At 51.9% G+C, this 21106-nt stretch overlaps 1 protein-coding gene across 3 annotated transcripts in view; it reads left to right on the plus strand.

The window, feature by feature from the left end:
* Positions 1-1492: 1492 nt before the first annotated feature.
* The window catches only part of LOC108556064 (Ankyrin-repeat, SH3-domain, and Proline-rich-region containing Protein), a 117439-nt gene continuing 97825 nt past the window's right edge, over positions 1493-21106 (plus strand). Inside the window, exons 1-2 of one of the 3 annotated variants that reach the window (XM_017911983.1) lie at positions 1493-1837; positions 4926-4981. In XM_017911983.1, the coding sequence (XP_017767472.1) occupies positions 4949-4981 (33 nt within the window). In that variant the 5' untranslated portion in view covers positions 1493-1837; positions 4926-4948. Of the gene's footprint in view, positions 1838-4925; positions 4982-19234; positions 19838-21106 lie in introns of those variants that run through there. The other 2 variants (XM_017911981.1, XM_017911982.1) reach the window with 2 other exon arrangements.

Raw genomic sequence — 21106 nt, forward strand, 5'->3', positions numbered from 1 at the left:
CGGAGCTTTAATCTCGTTTACCGTAGGCGCGCTGCTGCTCAGTTCAACTTACCTTAGCCGCACGGACGGTTGGACGCACGCAACTCACGCCGGACATTCCACGAAAAGTTGCGAGCAGTAGCCCCCCGCCCGCGCGCCCCGTGGTGCAAGAGTGTTGGTCGTCGGGTTAGTGGCGTGCGGAAAGTCGTGTCGATCTTCGATCGTGGCGGGTACGATCGCTGGAAAGCAGCAGGCAAGGATCGACACGACACCCGTAAGATCGCGTCGTCTCTCGTCCGTGTGTGCGCGCGCGCGAGACTCCTCCCCCCTCCCCCTCCCGCCGGTGCCTGTGTATATACCTGTACGTAGCGTGTACGCGAGCAAGCGGGCAAGCGCGCGCGTGTATATAGCGGCTCCGCTTCTTTCTCTCTTCTTCTATCTTCTCGTACCGTCTGCGTTCCATGCGCTCGTGTTCGTGATTGGTCGATGCGTGGCATTTTTAAAAAGTCGTCCTGCTTCTGTCCGTTATAACCCGAGAGATCCGGCAGCGGCGATGTCGCGAAACCACGGGTAAATCGATACATACGGGGCGATCCATGTCGAAATAATGTCGATACGAAGCGGCTCCCGGCTGCGAGTTTCTCCGGTTGCTCGCGACACTAACGACACCACCGCGACGACGGAGACAACGACGACGACGACGACGGCGACGAAGACGACGAAGACGACGACGAAGACGAAGACGAAGACAACGACGAAGACGACGACGGTTTCCTTCCTCTCGTGATCAACCGTTCACGCCGTGTTCTAAGACTAAGACAACGACGAAGACGACGACGGTTTCCTTCCTCTCGTGATCAACCGTTCACGCCGTGTTCTCCGCTGCTGCTTTTTCCCACCAGCAGCGGCGGCAGCAGCAAGGAACAGCAGAGAGCGCGCGCGAGAGCACGTATGAGATTGGTGGAAGAAAGGAACGGGGGGCTACGGTACCGGCTACGTCTCTTGCGCCCAGAATTCTTCGCGGCTTGTTCGTCGAGGCAGCGGAAAATTCAAACGCGGTGGAGGAAAGCCGTGCTGACCCGGCAACGCTGCGACGCAACGACTATCGCATCGCTGACAGGTACAATACGACGAGACGCGACACGAGAGAAAGAAAACGAGCGAGAGGGAGAAGGAACGAATGTGAGAACGGGAAGAAAAGAAAGAGGAAAACCGGCGCGCGCGTGCAGTTCCTTCTTCGAGTGGTGGTCTCCCTCGTGTGACATACGAGTGTGGCGCGTAGATTCCTTGCCAAAGATAAAGTTTCGTCGCGTACCGTGGCTCCGCGAAGCGACTGAATTTCGAAAATAGTTTCTCCGTCTCCGCCGTGCGTCCGGGGCCAGTGGGACCAACGGGCAGGGGAAGCAGGACGGAAAGAAGGAAGTAAAGAAGGAAGGAAGGAAGGAAGGAACGAAGGAAGGAAGGAAGGAACGAAGGAAGGAAGGAAGGAAGGAAGGAAGGAAGGACGGAAGGAAGGAAAGAAGAAAGGAAGGAAGGAATATAACCGTCGCGGCGATTTTCTCGTCTCTCTTTAGAGGTGCGCCTACAGTTCTCCGTTCGTGCTCGTGGAGTGTCGGTCGTGCCACAGTGTGTCGTAGTTGTGCTGGTGCGGGGTGAGGTTAGGTTCGTGCAGAAGAGAAAGAAAGGTAAAGAGAAGAAAAGGTGGGAGTGGGTAAACGATAAACTGCGACTAAGTGCAAACGGGACAAAATATCGAAGCAGGAGGACACCGTTCCGAGAGGAGTCGCTCGCAATCCTCGAGAACTGGATTACACGGGCGACTCGAGAATCGCCAAAATTTTGCCGGTTTATAAAAAAGGTGAGTACGCGTGTCTACTATACCCACGGTCATTGGTCTCCGCTTGCACCGATATCGGCCCTTATCTCTGACAGGTTGAATTCGTTAACCAATGCTCCCATCTATTTTTTCCTCTTATCGTTTGTTTTCGGATCCCGCTTATCGAGAGTTTATTCGATAAGCAACGTTTATTCGACAACGGCGATACCGCGATTACAGCTGCGACAACTATTCCACCGTTATTTCGACCGCGTTCTCGATATCCAGACACGGGAAACGAACCGTGTGATTCTCGAAATTCCCGAAATTCTTGAAATTTCGGTCGAGTCTTTAACGCGCGTTTTATTTATCGCGAATTACGTATTCGCCCGGGAGACACGATGGTTCGCGAAGTCGACAGAGGGGGGAGCGATCGTCGAGCGTAACGAACGACGCGTGCGAATGAAAATCGGTCTTTACGCGATTTCTTAATTTCGCGAGTCGTGACGGGTAAAAGAGTCGGCTCGCCTGTCGTTTAACCTCAGACGTCTCGCTCCGCCTAACCTTGAAATCCCACTACTCGTCGCCTCTTGCGTGTTTTTAAAACGCTCGAGCTCGGCTCTCGTGGGACGCGCGCATGCGCCCTACCGTTGGTCCTTTTTGCGTTCTTTCTCTCGTTTCTTTCCACCTCCTTCTGCTCCCGCGTGCCTTCTGCACTCGGGACTTGGGCGAAATTTCGATTAAAATCCGCCCTGGTATCGGTGACACCGTTAAACTCCGTTTAACCTCGCGCTCGCTTCTATTTCGTCGATCGCGTTTCGCGCCAAATGCTTATCCGTTCGAATTTCGCGGGCTCCGGCTTTTCCATGCGCGCGTAAACCGACGTGCCTCGTTGTTTCGCTGTCCGCGGACAATCGGTATCGCGTCGAATCGGGTTTCTGTAACCTATTGTACTCGGCGACGCGAAACAAAAGATGTTTTTTCGCGACATCCTTCGATATCGATCGTTTCCCGACAACCACCGGGGCTAATACCCAGTCGCGGCGCATCGACGGTATATCGTTCGCGACGTCGTTTCTATTACGCGTATACCCCACGGTATCGCGTGCGTGGTTCGCGTGGATCGTGAAAAGGAGAATATCGGTTTTCGATTTCGATCACGACGAAACTGAAAATCTCGCGCGCTAGGTGTACTCGATTGCACACGATAGGTGTACACACTTGCGCGTCTACCTGGCGAGGACGCTTCAAGGTCGTTGATATTTTTTCCCGGCATTCTCGTCGTTATTTACGAATATTTCGGCGGGCCTTGGAGGAACGTAACCCGAGTAAATTTTTGCCAGTCACTCGGACCGACCTCTCGCAGAGGGCGTCGTTCTATCCGCACGTAATTGCTCGCGTTTCGCGCCGGGAATTATAGAAGCTACTAATTTCGCGGCGCGGCGGCCGGCGTTTATTTAACCGTCGTATACTTTGCCTGACAACTCTCCGCTGCTACGATTCGTCGTGTAATAACGCTTTTCCCTCCGAAACGCCGCAAGAATGTTAGGAGAAGGGCACGGGCCACGAAATTACGACGATTCGTTTCAGCGAGGAAAGAAAGGCGTCGTCGACCGGGGCGAAGAAAAAGAAAAAAAAAAAAAAAAAAAAAAAAAAAGAAATGCGCAAAGAATGCCGGTTAATTATTTTCTCCGGCGAGCAAAGTCGAGTCTCGATCCGCGACCGTTCGGAAAGGAAAGAAGAGAAAAGAAAAGAGAAAGAAAAATGGAAAAATATTCGCGTTCTTTTACCTTCCTCTACAGTTCGATGACTCCCTTTCGCTGTTACATAAGCTAATAAACACGTAACGCGATGACCCAGAAAGCCGAGCTTTCATCATCGTTTTCGAGTGACACGAATCGCAGCTTTAAGGCCATTTTACCATACGTTCGGAACCTTGAACGACTACACGCCACGGGTCGTTCACCCCGTCGCTATATACACAGATACGGACCTTAGGCAACGGCTATCGCTGTTCGTAGGTGCGCGATACTCCGCGCTGCGGGACGCGTTATTAGCGAAAGACAGCGCGATTAGGCCATTCGCAGCGAAATCACGCGCGGTCCACCGGCAGCGGAGAGATCGACTGGTGCAACGGGGCAAAAGAGCCCGAGTTTCCACGGGAATCCTTAATCGCTGAATTATTCACGCTCAGTTCATTGCTGGATTTCATTCGAAATTTCAAGCGGAAAGATCTTACCTCTCGCGACCGCTTCGCGAATACCGCGACGAGGATAACGAGAAGCAGAAGACAATTTGGAGCTAGGCGGAAAATGGATACCCCATGGCGTCGGTGTCGGTCGCGCTCGGCGAACAGCCTCGCGCGTGTAATGAAATCCTCGCGAGCGTTATGCCGTTCCACCGGTCGCGGCGCATGCCTCGCGCTCATTTTCTCCGCGTCGGTTCAATTTTCTATTAATTAACGACTCGTGCCACCCTTCGTTGCCCGGGCGAATTTAAATCGCGCCTCTACGTCGTCGCTGGTCGTTGCACCCTCGCTAATTGAATCTTTCGTTATCGTCATTCAGACCCGTCCAGGCTCCCGTTCGATACGGACCCCCCGCATAGGGGGTCAGTGGGGTAGGGAACAGGTGGACAGCCACGCGTACCAAGTCCGAAGGTCGTCGTGGAAATGGAAGAGATACAATTTTCTGGATAGTTTTCCGGATCCGTGGAGACTATCGGTTACGCGATCCTCGTTGCGGAACTTTTACCGGAGGTGAATAATTCATGGACGGAAAAAGGCGTCGTTAAGGTTTCGATAGAGAGCGAGTCCTCGCGCGGGTTACGTTCGTTACCGTTAAACGGCGAGTAGCCGAGGAAGTTGGCCGGATAACGCGCAGATCGTCGGACCAGATTCCTCGAGAACCGGGAGAAAAAGCGAATGATACTCGTGCGAGCGGCTGATCGGCTCGCGATTCCAGTTTACGCACCCGCGGCACTTCCGTCTATCGCGCTCGTCGTCCACTCGAGTGTAACGATTGGCCTGAATCCTAGCGAATGCGCCTTCCCGACCAAATGCACACTGCCAAGTCTCTCTCTCTCTATCCGACTTTGCCTCCGTTTTCACCTGGTCTTCTTTCGTTTTCAGGGGGACGCACGGACAGAGATGGCATGAGGGACGGTTCCGGCAACGTTGCCGAGGTGGTAAGTCTTCCATCTTGCTTTCACGCGACAACACCGCGCGAATTATCGTAAATGTTCCTCCGATTGCGAGAAGATTCGTAGATCGATAATAGGGTGGTAGGCAGCTGATAAGCAAAGCATTCTGTCCCCTGCTTTCTTTCCCCTTTTTCCCCGCCGAGAAAATGGCTTCCGAATGGCCACTGTTCTTCCGGGAGTCTTGACCTCGCGAATCTCCCTACGGTACTCGCGTCATCCCGCTCTCGAAACTTTTCGAGGACCTGCACCCTCGAACAGGTTGCACGATAAACACTCGCAACGAGTTGCATGAAAAAAAGATGGGGATTGGAGGGAAAAGCGTGTATTCGAGCCAGGGGTCGATAGAGAGGGTGTTCGAAGGTGTGATAGGAGTTTGGGTTTACTCTTGGGCAGGAAGAAACACGGTTGGGGTTCTGCTCGTTTCCTTCCACTCGGGCATTTGGCTCGCGTGGAATTGCCTCGGACCTTTGTGAGCGTGAATAGGGCTTCTCGCGAGTCGACGTGCCGTAGGAAACGGCGAGTAGGTACGCAAAGTATTTTCGAAAGGCTCGAGGCTGTTGGCGCCAGGAAGTAGGCTACCGGGTTAATACATGACGGGGAGAGCCGGAGAAAAGCGCGGGCCGTGAGAAGGACGCAGAAAAACTAAGAGAAATTTCACCTCTTCGTGTTGGACGGGGCCCACTGTGTGGACAAGGGCGCGCGTGTCGCCATCGTTTGACCGGTAGTCGCGTGCCGGCCCGATCCAGGCGCGTTCTGCGTGGTAAAATCGAGCGGAAGATCGACGAGGATCGAGATAGCGGAGTTCGAGGCCGCGTGGACTAGCGGCGGCCATTGCCGAAAGAAAAAAGGTACAAACGAGCGTACGATAACTAGGCGCGCCTGTTGAATCGATGAAAGCATAGTACCTGTTTCCTCGTTGCCTGACCTTGGAGAGATCAGGTGAAAAGTATACCGAGTTGCATGGAAGGGGGACGTTCGGGTTCAATATACCAGGTGGACGAGTGTCACCCAGATCCGCAGTGTGCCAGCCCGGTGTTGGAACGAGCGCGAAACTGGAGGGAACACGCGAATCGCGAGGTCGCCTACGAATTGCACTGGCTCGTGCAATCGGGATACCCTATTGCTCCTCTTTCGCACGCTTCCGTCGTACACCTTCCCCGTGATTCCAGGTGGAAAGTGGACCACCAAGAGTGGCACGTGCCACGAGAGTTTCCTAGTTGCGAGCAACTTTGGCAGAGTTTAGCCTCGGGAGGCTCTTTCCGAGGAACGGGTCGCGCGAAACAGCTAGTCTATGAGTTTTCCTACTTCGTTTCGGTCAGCGAGGAATCGTTCTTTCCTTGTGATACGGATTCTAGCGAATTTTGGGACGGGTGGCCTCGCGTGTTTCCAATTTAACCGCTTGCGCTGGAAACACGTGTCACGCACGTCGCGATGCTTTTGTCGCAAAATCGCCAACGAAGCGATATGGACACGTTAGGCAATTGTCACGGGAACATTGGACCGTTCTATTACGAGTGGTTAATAATTAATAAAGTAACGCGGAACGGTATTCATTGGCTTTCGATGACACCGTGTGCACAGTTAGACGCGTGACAGGCGATTGCTTGATCGACGCGCGATGAAGGACGAGCGTTGACAGAAGTCTATCACGGAGACGACGACGGATTTTCGAGAATCGTCCCTGCTTGCTATTTTGTTTCTCCAACAACGTCACGGGAACGACAAGTTTGTTCGCGGGGTAGCTTTAATCGGAAGGGATACCGGAAGCTATTCGAAAACGCAGTGTACCCGTCGGTTATGCACTGTTCTCTCTTCTAATTCGATCAGCCGGCTAACATCGATCTCCCTTGCGGTTCTATCCTGTTTCTAATTAAATTCGGACTTGCCTGACTCGACCAACTTCCTTCGTCTGGCCAATTATCGGACCCATGGTGTTCGTAGGATTGTTTCGCTTTTACAACGGGCACGAAGTTTATCGCGGATCGCAGCTCGATGGGAATTAATTGGGACACGGAGGACGGGTTCTTGAAAGCCGTCGAATCGATTACAAACGGGACAGCCGAGGACGCGTCGAATTATCGAGCTGTCCGAGCGAAATTGCAACAATCGGCGCAGTAAACATAGCTGCCTCTCGCGGACTGCTATTCCGAGGGACGCGCGCGTTCTCGCGTATTTATCGCCGCTTCTGTATTTATTTTTACACGCTCCGCTATCCGCTCGTTTGTCCTCCCTGTTCCAACTCGCGATTAAATATCGCGACAGTGTTTGACTTTGCACGCGTCAGCTGATCGGATTAGCGAAACATCGCACGGTGTCCGTGTGTCTCCTTTTTGTACATCCGCGTCAAGGAGCGTTATTTTTCCGGAATTTTCCTCTGGAAAATGGTCTCCTCGCGTCATCTTGCTTCTCCCGAATTATTGCTCGGTGTTCGGATTAAAGGGACACTCTTGGAAGAAGACCTTGTTCCAGGTACTCCGATCTTTTCCTAATAATTATCACGATTCGGTGCAATCGATATGCTCGGTGCAGGACAGATAGCGAGAGGCCGATCGAAGCGTGCTAAATTAATTATCGGCTCGGTTCGCGGCGACGTCGAACAAGCGACTAACGGTGCTGTAAATGTTAAACCCGGTTGTAATTGCCGTTTCGACAACCATTTCGGATCCGACGGTGAAACATTCTGTCGATCGCGGAATTTCACGGTCACACTGTATTTCGGGACTCGTTGGCGCGAGTGATCGCGCGGTCGGGCCGATTCTCTGGATGATCACGGCCGATCGCGATTCCAGAGATCGCTCTTGACATCCGGTGATTACCGATATCGAGCGCGAACGCTCGATAAACGCGCGAATATTGCAACGCGAATTGCGTGTCCACGGGAAATTATCGCGAGGCATTCGCGACGATAATCCGTAGCGATGGGATAATTAGTGGGTCGATATTATGGCGAATCAATCGGGGACGTGGACAGATTGAAACGCTGGAAATGCACGCGTGATCCTGGCTCGAGATCGGGTCGATACCGCTGGGAAAATAGGATTACCAAGGGAGACACCTATTGTTTGCAGAGAAAATGGACGAAATTGTAGGTCGCGACTTCCCGTGCGTGTCGTTTAAGGTTTAAGCGTGTTTCTCCGCTCGGAGACCGACACGAGAAGCGGCGGAAACGCGAGGGAAAAGGCTGTTTGGGAATAAGGCGACGTTGACAGCGTCTAGCGGCCGATCGGTCATGTGAAACGCGGGGGGATCGGTGAAGCAGCGAATTTACCAGCGAGCAGTTAGACAACGAGGGCTTTAATTAACCCCTACATAAATTGTCGGTGCCGGATTGTTTGAATCGGGCAAATAACACGCGCTAGAGTGCGCAATGACAGGGTAGCTCGCAGTGAACGATGCAAATGATATATGACCGTACAACGTATCTAGCGTGTCGGCTCGATGCTTGACCCACTGTTTTGCGTCGATCCTGACAAATGACGTCTGCGTAGACGCTAAACGCGTTACGCAGACACCCGTTGAGGATGTATCGCGGCTATGGTAGGTAACCGTGGTTGAAAACCGGCGAACGAGCGAGATTTATCGACTCTTTGACCAGCCAGTGCTGCTGCTCGAGCAAGATATAACGCGAAACGAAGTTGTTTCTCGTCCACCGACTTGAATATCGCGTTCTAGCTGTTCGCGAATCTCCACGCTTTATCGCCAGCCCTCTTCTCGGCACGTCCGATCGATTCAGCGTTTGAAACGCGCACCGTTTGCCTCGTGTCAGCGCCAACTTTTCCAAACGCTCCGCTCTTTCCGTCGACTCCAACCATCTTCGAGTCGCGAGATCTTTGGCAGACCATTATAAAACGGTGTCGAGTTTGACACGGCGTCGGGACGACAATCGGTGATGGTAGACGGTGCCTCGGATTTATACGAAATACAGGGAATTTCGTCGAAAAGCTAGCCAAGATTGATTTGCAGAAAAATTGGTGTGTTTGGATGTTGGGGGTTACTAGTTATGAATTTCAAGTCAGTAATATAAAAGACAAAGTAATTTATTTAACAATCCATGCGTAGCTCTTAGCTTGGTATCGTTTGCCAAATAATTATCTTTTGGGAAACGATACCAATTACCAGGTCTCACCACGTGGAGGTGGCTACGCATAGAGACCCGGACATGCGCCCTAGTGGCGCAACCTACTGGTGCTATCCGTAACAAAGGTAGCCTAATCTAACTTGGAGCGAATTAAATTAAAGTGACTCTACTGACACGTTATTTTATTTCGTGTCTTACAAAGGGAATTTCGATTCGGTATATTAAAACTCTACTGTCGCAACGCTAAGATATTTTCAAGTTCCCATAAAAATAGGGAATGAAGTATCAAACACCCGAGCAAATAGAAAATCGCGACGCGCTCGAACGAGTTCGCGATCATTCGAAAGACCGACTAGCCTACGAGACGTACTCTCGTGTACGAGACAACTTCGTGCCTCGGCACCCTCCCGACCGAACTTAGCCCACCCAGCCACCACAGACCCTGCCATGACTTACTCGTGAACGAGAGCGATCGACGAACCAGCGAAACACCCGAAATCAAGCCGAGGGTCCCTAGCGAGGCCCTGTAGCCGGTCACGCAGGCCCCTGCCACATGGGGGAGAAATTAATCATCCCATGGGGTCTGACCGCAGGCCCATATGCAATGTCACGGCTACAGGGCCCATACCCCGGTCGTGCACGCGCTGGTGCCCAGGACGACTAGGGCCGACAGACCCTCGAATTGACCCAGGTGAGTGCCAGCCCGCCGACCACCCTAGAACCGACGCGTGACAAGGGTGGCAGTGGCGAGGGTGAGTGTCGGAACGAATCGTTTGGATGACTTACGAAACACGCAGTTATCAAGTATACGAGAGTACGTCGCGCAGGCTAGTCGGTACTTAAGAACGATCGCGATTATCGCGAGAACAATTTTGTTCTATTTGGTAAGCGAGAGGGACAAGATGAGTATAGAGAATTGATATATTTCGCTCCAAGTTAGGTGGCTTACCTTTGTACGGATAGCTCGCACATGATACTTAGTCTAGGCATCTATCTTATGGTTACTTATAACTAGTTAGGTCTAAACGCACGCATCCCGCGTCGTCCAACGATGTCTTCCGAATGGAATTTTGAAAAACTTGAGAATCTCGAGAAATCTAAAAGCTAAAACAGAATATATTATTGTTAATATAAATCTGAAAGGAAACGGATTAGCACGAGGAAACAAGAAAAAAGCGAAACGAGTATGAACCATGAAGGTAAACCAAATGTAAGGAACGACCCAACGATGAGACAGAAACAAACCAACGACGAAACATTCGAATATTATACGAAATATTCGAATGTTGAAATAAATATAAATAGAAAAGAAATAATAAAATTTGAAAAAAAGATTAGAACCTGAAATAAAACGGATTAGTAAGCAGAAACGAAAGAAAAGTCGTAAGAACAACCCAACGATGAGACATAAACGAAACAACGACGAAACATTCGAATATTGTACGAAATATTCGAATGTTCAAGTAAAGATAAATAGAAACGAAGAAATAACAGCTGAAATAGAAAAAAAAAATTAAAACCTGAAAAAATTAAAAATAATTAAAATCTGAAAGGAAAAAATAATTAATAGCTGAAAACAAAAGAAATTATTAGGAAATTGTTTAAGGGGTGGAGGGTGGATGGGGTAACCAACCCCACCTCACCTCGGACCCATCCCCACTCGCGCACACGGAAAAATTTAGATGTTACGCTTCCGATACCAAACTGGCAAATGAGTTTTGCTGCGGAGCGGCGTCCCTTATATAGCCGCCGATCGGCCGAATCCCCCCACTCCTATCGGAAATTTCCAATTTTATTAATTATTATTTTTCCGCTATAATAGCCAATAATTTATTAATTTTTTCATTTGTATTATAAATATACGTTGCGAGCAATTTGTTAATAACAATATTAATTTGTTACCAACAATACATTTAATAATTTATTAACTTTTTGCAAATAATAGATACATTTTGACACAAGTGTATGTTATAAGTTCAAGTAATAGCCAATAATTTATTAATTTTTCCATTATTATTATAAATTTACATTGCGAAGAATTTGTTAGTAACCATATTTATTTGTTATTAACATTCGGTGTAATAATTTATAAACTCTTTGCAAATTATGGATACATTTTGACGTGCTGTAAATTCAAGTAATAGTTAATAATTTCTTAATTTTTTCATTTTTATTATAAATTTACGTTGTGCACAATTTGTTATTAACGATGAATATAATATAATTTATAAACTTTTTCCAAATTATAACTATATTTATACTTCTAGATTATAAATTTCTGTGATTCATTTATATTAAGTATTTTTACAACTTTTTGAACGTAACAAATTTTCATTCGTCTTTCTTAAAATTTTCATGTGTAAATGTAAAAAAAAGGAGTCCTCTAATAATTCCTAATTATTTTTTAATAACTTTTTGCTATTCATTCCATCAATATGGGTTGTTTTTTTTCATATTAATCTCTATAATTCTCTATAATTTTCTCACACTGCATCATTAACATCATTTACATGCGTAAAATACCTATAGGTACTTTTATCTTCGAGTCTGAATATTTTCCAAAACCGCAAATTTCCGCAAAAAATTTTTTAACGTGTATTATACCTAAGATGTTCCTCTAAATTATGTAACTCTTCCATAATTGAAGTCTCGAGAATGCCATGACAATTTTCCTAATGCTGTATTCAAGCGTCGCTAAAAATGATGATATCTTGGAACAGGAATTGCACGAGTAAATTCCAAGATAATTTATATCGTCGAATCGCAAAATTTATGTTCATAGCTTACAGGAAAAATGTTTAAAACATAAAATTTCGCAAGTACAAGATGCCCCAATACATCGAGCCCGCTATAAATCTCGAGACGCATAGTGGCACTAAATTTTGTCAACTTTGACGACCCATATCTCGGTACTTGTTCATTACTTTTCAAAATTTCACGCAGCGTTTGATGCATCGAAGCGTGTATAACAATGTTTTACGCCGTAAAAATTGACTTTCGGCCAGCTTTTGGCGAAATTGCCCACTGCGCGAACACAAGCGATACGTGTCGATACGTGTACCGTTCTCTCGTGGCTGGAAAGACGCGAGAACTAGATTCCGGTGCTCTTGGACAAATTCCAGATCGCGCCTCTGCGCCGATTTACGGCGCCGAGGAACAACGGTTGTTTCGAAGAATGGTGGCCGCTCGAATTCGCTCTTCGCTAATCGTTCAACGCTTCGCTCCACACTCGCGCCAACAACACAAATCTCGTATTTGACATCGCGATATTCCCTCGTTCGTTTACGACCTCTCCGATTCGAATTTGCCGCGCGATTTTTCCCTCCGGGCGGCCATTTTCTCGCCCACGCGGAATCCATTACGCGGCGGAGAGCGGGTTAAATGGCGCCCAAGCGCGTAAAACGAAAGCTCGGGGTGGAAAGGAAGGTTGCTGTGGTTGGAGAGCTGAAAGCTAGGCCCAAGATGGCGAGTACGCTTAATTAGCCTGTGAAAGGAGCGAAAGCACGTCTCGTAGAGAGGTTTCTTCTCTGAACCAAGGGTTATTATAAATTCCCATTGATTAGAACGGCTGTAAACGGGTTTATGGGGTACAAACGAGGGGACGCGACCTCGCGGAGGAAGAAACGAAAGATTTACGACATCGACGGGCGACTGGCGGCGCTCCGATCGGCGTTCCCCTCGCGATCGGTCGCGGTCGTTGCGAGCGCATAGTGGCGCGTACGGCATGCGGCCGTTTCTTTTGACGGAAGTCGAGCACGTTCCGCGAAGCTGGCTAGGCACCGCTTCCAAGAGGCCAGTGTCGTGGCCGCGGCGTCGTCGTCGGACGCCTTCCACTCGGAACACCTCGTGCACGCGAACGCTCGCTAACGGTAGTACGAGATCTACGATAGTCCTCTCTTCCCCTTCCGTTCCCTGTGCTTTCGTTTCTTGCTGCTCCCTTCCTCGCCGCGATCGACCAATCGCGAAAATCCCTCGCCATTTTTCTCCGCGAATCTCTTCCACTTTCGAGAGTTCAAGCATCTTCCTCCCCGCGAAACTCCGACGGCTCTTGGCAGAGGACAGAGAAGGTAACAGACATCGGATGGGACCGATTCTTCTTGCCACGCGTTCGCTCAGTGACACTCCGGTATTCCATCGCCTTTCGTTCCACCGTCGTCCATCATCTCGCTCAGTCATTCTTCGCTTCCTGTCTCCGCGATCTTCCGAGATCGTCGTTCTTTCCACCGAGAAAAAGGAGCTCGTAATCGCCAAGGGTTAGCGATACCGGGGCCGAGAAAGGGTGACCGGTTGCTTCCCCTAGGCTCTAGTTGCTCTCCGTTCTTCGTTCGATCGCACGAGCTCGCACGGTTTCCCCTCAGAGCACTTTTAAGGCGTCCTCACTCTGTCTCTGGCTATCTTTTATGCGACGTCGCGAACTCCCAGACCGAAGCTGACGTCTATAAAATCCTCGCGACGCCTCCGCGAAACTATTATCTCAGACCAGTTGTTGTTCCGCGAAACGCTCTTTTCCTCTTTGTCCTCGAAGCACCGAGGATGCAAGGAAATATTGGCATCGGTAGCTCTTGTACCACGGTCGACTCGACTTCCAAGGATCTTCCTGCTCCTAGCTCCATTAGTTCCACGAGTGAAACCATTTCAGTAGCCAGGCCAGTTGCCTATGTATGTTCCTCCGTTAACCCCTTCGGTACTTTAACGAGTCTCACTCGTGATGAGGTCTTTGGGCCAAAGATGACTATCACGAGCCAGACTCGTGAACAGAAAGTCGGCTCAAACATGACTATCACGAGCCAGATAACAAATCGGGCCAAACGTAAACATCACGGAATGACGTTTTGCCAGTTACGATCCTGATTGAGTTTTAGTTCCTGTCAGTGCACTACGAGGGTTGGTCAGGATTCTTATAATCTCTGTTACAAAGCAAGTATTGTGTTCTATTAGAGCTTGCTTTGCGCATTGCGCGGCTCGTGCCATACCTCTTTTGGCATACTGGCAGATGTTGGATGCGATTTTCTCATCTGCCACTGAAACAGGCACAGTCCAACCAACGGGGAAGTCAACCTGACTGTTGACAAATAGTCAACCTAACCTGCTGTCGGAGAACACTCCGGGTAGGTACCCGATATGAGCGTATTTCTCTTCGGCCCCTTCAGGTCTGTCAGGATATGAGATCCAACCGTTGGTCTACATAGCCCATTTGCCACTCACTTCGTCACGAAGCAGTTGACTGCTTTAACTGCAAACTACCGTTTGGGCCCGGTTTCGTCGAGCTAAATGACGCGGGAAGGGATTATAACCTGACGAGCTCGTAATTTAATCTCGCGATCTGCCTGATGACGAATGACAACGCGAAATCCAAGATCGGTTCTATGATAGTCTCTTTCGCGACAATTGGCCCAAATTCATCCCGAATTCAACGATTCCAACGCGTTATCTCGACGTGCCTCCCGAGCGTAGAACCGAAGCTAGTTTCTGCCAAGTTTCAACATTGGCGACCTCGAGGATGCGCGATACAAAGAACCGCAATCGCGTTCGTTTCGCAGTTCCTCGAATTAATAGCTCTCCGTGGGACCAATTCCGCGGACCAAGGAGAAAGAGTTCTTGGGAAGAAAGGCTCGCGAAATCGCGCGAGACCGATACAGAAAGACGGCGTGCAGAGGGAAACGGAAGCGACCAGGGGTGGTTTCTTTTAATTAACCTTTGCAGACTACGGCCACATACACGTATTTGGCGAAAATAAGACAGAGCCAAAAGACCCATGTACGTATCCACGTAAACGCATCGCTGTGGCCGCGTATGTCTAGAATTTGACATCTTGTAGCGCTGTCAACGAGAGTAGCGGCTAAGCAGAAACGCGTACTGGCAATTTGAAATGCCTATCGTGACAGCAACTAGACTCCATGGTACTATTAACTTCGAACCGTTCCGCCCGCAAAGGATTAAGCCGGGAAACGAACCACCCCTCCGACTATGCTTCCTCCCTTGCGCTTTCTCGTCCTCCGTCCATCGGATTACCTCTTTTAGGCCCGTTTTCTACGCCTCATGAAAGGAAACGCGAGAGGGTCGTGTATGTGCCTACACGCGCGTGTACGAGCGGATAAATCGCGGCAGAGTGTTTCTGGGAGACTGGGAAGGGATCTAACCCCATTTGACAGCCAAGCCGATGTCAGCGTTTCGCTGAGGACGCGACGGGAGTATTTTTACTATTCAAAGCATATAAGCCAATGGATATATGACCAATGACCACCGTGACGTGACAGGAGTCACCGCGGACGGTCATATACGACCAACGTGGCAGTCAAAGCGCGAAACGGGCTAAGAATCGCCGCGGAGGACGAGCGGCAGCGTAGAAAGTTGGGACCACTCGCGGTCCCGTGCCAGAAACGAGAGAGCAAAGTGCAAAGAGCACACGACCGGCGCAGGGAAAGGGAAGAGGTCGATGGAACGCGAAGGGAGAAGTCGGTCTGTCATTGACTCCCCGCGTTTCATCGCTCTGAAAGCCTTCCTTGTCCTCTGGCTATAGTGCCTTTCAGAATAGGCTGACACTGTCCAGAAGCCGTTTCGTGAGACGAAAAAGTCGGCGGCGCGTACAAAGGCGCGTCTTAACGAGGCTTCGGAGGAAGACGAGGAAAACGCGAAGGGAGGGAAAGTAGAATTTCCTCTGAAATTCTTAGACTTTGAGTTAGGTCGGCCGCTGAGTCGAGGACCGCTCGGGAGACTCCATTTGGGTGGACAGCGTCGGTCTGACTTGGGAAATTGCCCGAGCACGGTGTAAGAAGCCATCGTTGATTAGTTACTCGTGCATCGTGTACGATCTCGTTGCAAAGGTCGGAAGAGGACCCCGGGAATTTGGCCGTTAACGATAACGGGGAACAATCGGGGAGTTTGGCGACGTCCGGCTGCCGCAGAGAGGCTACTCTGGCGAGCCTGGCTTTGGTGGCACTGGTCTCCGCATTGGGTTTCGAGCATACCCACACGTGCTATAACGTACGCCGTATGCCGATAGTCGGCCGAGATAAAGTACTAGGAAACGAGCGTGCATAGGCAGGGAACCGACGCGCAACGACTCGGCGTCGTGCATCGCGATCGCCATAACGTGTATCGGGGCTTTCAAAGCTCTCCTGGACCCTACACGGTATCGCACCGGGCTCCTTCCATATGCAGGGGTGACGGTCCTGGCAAACTTTCCGTTCGAGAAAAGTCGCGAGATTCGACGAAATCAACGGGGACACGTTTCGACCTCCGTTCACCGATTTCACGATACTCGTAGTCCCCGGGACTCCTAAAAAGCGTCAATTACGCGCGATAAATCCTCGTATCGTAAAATATTCCTTTTCCCTGGCGAGTAACGGGTCCACGACCCGCAATAGGCCCTTTCACGGCTCGCGGCTCCGCGTGGTAACGAAATTATGGCTGTTACAGGGTTAGGCATTGGCAAACTACGGGGTTAGATATCGCTGAATGCACCTAGCGACTCGATAACGCGGATATCCGTCTATGTTGCAAATCGAAGGTCCGACGCGCGCCTCGCACCTACGTTAAGCGGATTACGCCGATGAATATGTAGGAGCGTGTGGCACACGCACGCACGGGCGCGCGCGCGATGCGTGTGACGCAGGGACCGGTGGGCGTACGCGTATCGCACGCACGTGGCGCGCTCATACACGCGTGTGCGTGCACGTAGGCGGAGAATGGACTGGCGAGGAGTTAGCGCGAATAGACACCGGCGGATATGCGAAACTGTGCCGCGTCGAACGCGAGGTCTCCGCGTGGAAACTGGTTGTCGGAGGAAGACAGGGCGACTGCGAGATTCGTGGCCGATAATTAACCCGTTAGTCGACGGATAAGCGAATTATCCGCGTCGGAGAGCGCGGACGCGTATCGATATTCCGCTCGACGTTGTGCACGCGCAACGCCTCGAGTTGACTGGCGCGCGCGCGAGCGATCCGCTCGGTTCCTCGTCCGGAACGCAGCGTCGGGCTGAACACTTTCCCCTTTCTCCCGCGGGGAAAGAATAATCGCGGTAATGGAAGCCGGATCGCGTTACCGATATCCGCTCGTGCACGCTCGTCACGCTCGCTAGATATCGCGCGGAGCTGAACCGATCGTGCGGATCGGCGAGGATGGTGAGGATCTGCGTGGGTGGAGCAGGGGGCAATGGGAGCACACGGTGGACTCGTTAGCGCGAACACACCGTAGGGGCTAAAGCGTGTCGCGTGTACGTCTAAATATAAAGTCTCGGTGGAGAGAGCCGGTGGAGAAGAGGCGCGAGAAGAGCCGCGGATCCCTGGCGAGAGAGCGGTGTAACCACCTAGTCAAAACACGCCTGTTGTGCGCCGCGAGAGAGCGAGAGAGGCGAGGCCTCAACAGCGACTGCAGTCGCAGTTGCAGTCCGCTGGAGCTGGAGCCGATTCCGGTGCATCCTCAGCGAGCTCGCGAGTCTTCCCGTGGCACGAGTCTCTCGCCGCGCGGTTCTTCCGTCGAATCAGTGCCTCGAGATCGGCAGTGCGTGGTCGCGAGAGATCGCGAGGGTAAACGGAGTTCAAATTGAAAGTTGGAGCAGCGAAACGTGTCACCTTTCGAGCGGTATAATTAGTCGCGGTGCCGAGGCGCTGCTGGAAAGCAGGCTGAGACGCTTTTACGACGACCTTGGCTACGGTGGAATCGTAAAACGCCGCGTTGGAACGCGCTCGTTGGATCGTGCTATTTTCGAGCGGACACCGAGGACGCGATCCCGGGACGTTTCGCGAAAAATTTCGCGAATCGAGCGGTTTCGACGAGAAAATCAGTGGACGAAGAAGACGAAGAAGGTCTCGCGAGATCGCTGTCTGCCAGGGACAAAGGTTGGATCCAGCGCGTAAAGGGCTATTATCGTTCCTCGCGGGTAATTAGAAGCTGAGCGCGATAAAAATCGGCCGACGTCTAGCGATGCGGCCGCGTCTGGATTCCTCGGCTCGTAACGGTGTTGCGCGTAAACAGGTAGCTCCTCCGGCATTCTCCACTGGTTCCAGATTCGCGGGAAACGCCACGGAGCTGTTACGTCTTACCGCTCGCCGATGATCGCGCGTCCTATTTTCGTTCCTTCCTTTCTCCGTCTCGAGAACCGAGATTTCTCCTCGCCTCCGCTTACATTTTAAGGGTGGATTTTACGAGCCTGGACCAGCGCCGCGGTTTACGAGAGAACGCGGGAGGATCGTCCTCGGAGCCGATCGTAGGAGTACGAGGAACCCCGTAAATACCGCGGGCCCCGTATCGTGGCCATCTCTGGGAGCCACCGGTAATTAATTATTCTCGTCGAGTCGCGGGGCATTTAAACGAACGAGGCCGTAGCAGGCCCCGTGAGAGGAAAGCGTAATCGCTCGAAAATTGTGCCGTCCCAGAAACCGAGGGCGGACTACTCGGCCTGGCAGTCTTCTCGGGAATCGAAGCGGGTACGCCACGGAAAATCGGCTCCCTCGACGACCCCCGTGTCTAACGATTATCGCGAATTACGCGCAAAAGCGGTTGATTCCGCGGCGGCTAAAACGGTCGATCCGAGCGACTATTTTCAGCGGGAAACGTGACGCTTCGTTCATAATCCTCGACCGTGTAGCTCGCCAGCCGACACCTAATTAAATCCGAATTTCCTCCCGCGCTCCTTCGCCGACAACTTGCTCGTTGTTCCTCGCGAGCTGCCAGCCACGCGACCCCTTTGCAAATTTTCCTATCCCGCCGATATTACACGCTGCGCGAATAAACGATCGAAAAGGACGCGAGGATTTCGAGGATCTCGTCTCGTCATCGGCGGATCGGTGGCCGTTAAAGGGTTTCGCTCCGCGCGCGGAGGGTAGGCCGGAGGCCTAAGTGGAAACGCGTGTTTCCGCCGCTGCTCGGCTGCCCTTTTCACCCTGTAATCCCAACGGGCCGTTTCCACGACAGCGACCGAGTCGGTAAATCAACCTTCCGTGTTCCTTCGACCTCGATCCGCGGCGCGCAGGTCCGTCAGCGATCGCGGAGTCGGGGGGATCGAATCGGGGTTCCCCTTTTGAGTCAGCGAGGTGGTCACCGATCGGTGGTCGACCGGTCGTCGTTCGATCCAATTTCGGCGGCAAATTTACTCTGGCTTAACTGAATCGTGCCGTTCTCGTTGTCCCACCGGTTTCGCGAGTCGGGGTCTAATCAGCCGTGGGCGTTGCGCGGATAGCGGATAGCGGATAAAAATATCGCGATCGCTGGCACGGTGACTTCGATCCTTGCCGGTAGTGGCAGTGCCGTGGTACTCGCGTTAAACGCGCTTCGGAGAAGCAGAGATCGCGATGATCCGTTCGCGTGGGATTGGAAAATATTAAACCGACCGTGTCGAATGTTGACCCTAATCGCGACCGAAGCAGATCCGACCCGGCAATTTGCGGCCTGTGCTCGGTTAGCCATGCGAGCATTCTGACTGTCGGAGCACCCCGTGGTACGATCGAGGATCGGTCGAGATGGAGCGTGCCATTTCCACGAGCGACAGTCGCTCCAAGAGGCTGTCAACGATCACGGAATACTCGGAGCCCGGGATCGACGGCGACGATAACGATCGGCGGCCAGAGTGCCGCGAGGTGGAGAACGAGGGCGAGGAAGAGGAGGAAGAAGAAGAAGAGGCGGAGGAGGAAGAGGCGATTCCCAGGGGCGATGCCGAACAGCGGAGCCTCGAGGAGGAGCAGGGAACGGCTGTGAAGTACTTCCTCCTGGACGACTCGCCGATGGCGAAGTTCAGCCGAAGCATCAAGTGGATCTACAAGAAAGTGAGTCTCGAAAGTACCTCGGTTAGAGAGCTTTGTACTTTTCTCTCGTCTCGAGTAAGTCTCGAGTAACCGACGTCCGCGCGCGTCGTGGCTCGCAGAAACGTCTTTCGACCTCGCCACGAGTCGTCGTCGACCAGCTCGGATCGTGCAATTACCCGTTGTTCCGCGGACGTGCCCCGACGTTTTGACGTGTCTATCGGCCGGAAGGTCCGATCGCGCTCTAGTCGTCCTCGCTTGTTCGTCCTCGCCCCGGTGAAAGAGGCTATTAGCCGCACGCAGCGGACGCCTACGCGTTCTTTTGCTCCGTTTTACTTTCCAACTCCTCCAGCCGTGTCTGCTCGCTGCCAACCGAACGGGGCCCGTGCACGCCGGTTCCTGGCTCGGCTCACGAAAGTCGTGACGAAGCCTCTCGCCTCTCCTCCGCGCCGATGCCTCGTCCGAGCGTGCTCGAAAGCCTCCCTGCCGCTGCAAAGGTCTAGCGTGCAGGAATTTTAGGGGAATCGGTTCAGAGTTGCGTCTGCCGAGCTTGATGGCCGCGAGGAATCTCGGGATTCGTCGCGAGTCTCGCCGAGGGAATTACGCTTCGCGAAGAATCCCTGCATTTCCTCGCCGCTCTACTACCCCCTCGCTCGGTGAAAGCCTCCGGGCTCTTTCTTCTTTCCCTCGCGAGCTTTTTCCACCGGGAGCAACGCAGACGCCTTATTTACGCTTGTACCTCGTCTCGTTTACGTTCCCGGCAAGTTTGCTCGCGTCTCGGCATTGTTTATTTACCATCCGGTTTACGCGGATGTAGGTATCGCTGGACCGCGTGCGTCTGTAATGGCACGCCGCGCGTTAATGAACCGGATGACAACATTCTCCTCTTCCGCCGCGCGTTCCCGACCTCGGATCAAGCGCTCGTGGAACGCGTGTGCCTCCAACTGGGATAGAATCGCATAGATAGACCCCCCTTTCTTCGCTCCTTTGCATCCCTTTCCCTCTGACGACTCGTCTGGTCCTCGAATCCGCTGCCAACGTCTCCTCCAACGTCTCCTCGAATGTACCCCAATGTCTCCAATGTCTCCAATGTCTGCTCGTGGAGGTTGGTCGGGGAATGCGGAGATCACGCGAGCATGCTAGCCTAGCTACCTGTCCTCCGACTAGAGCTGCCACGATAGAGGGTAGAGGCATGAGAGGAGGCGCGGTAGTCGAACCGGGGGCACAAAAGGAAGATGAACGGTCGTAGAAGAGGGGAAAGAGGGTGGCGCGGGTCGAGAGGCTCGGCGGACC

The sequence above is a fragment of the Eufriesea mexicana genome, unplaced genomic scaffold (genome assembly GCF_001483705.2).
Source record: "Eufriesea mexicana isolate 0111107269 unplaced genomic scaffold, ASM148370v2 scaffold294, whole genome shotgun sequence".
Lineage (NCBI taxonomy): Eukaryota > Metazoa > Arthropoda > Insecta > Hymenoptera > Apidae > Eufriesea > Eufriesea mexicana.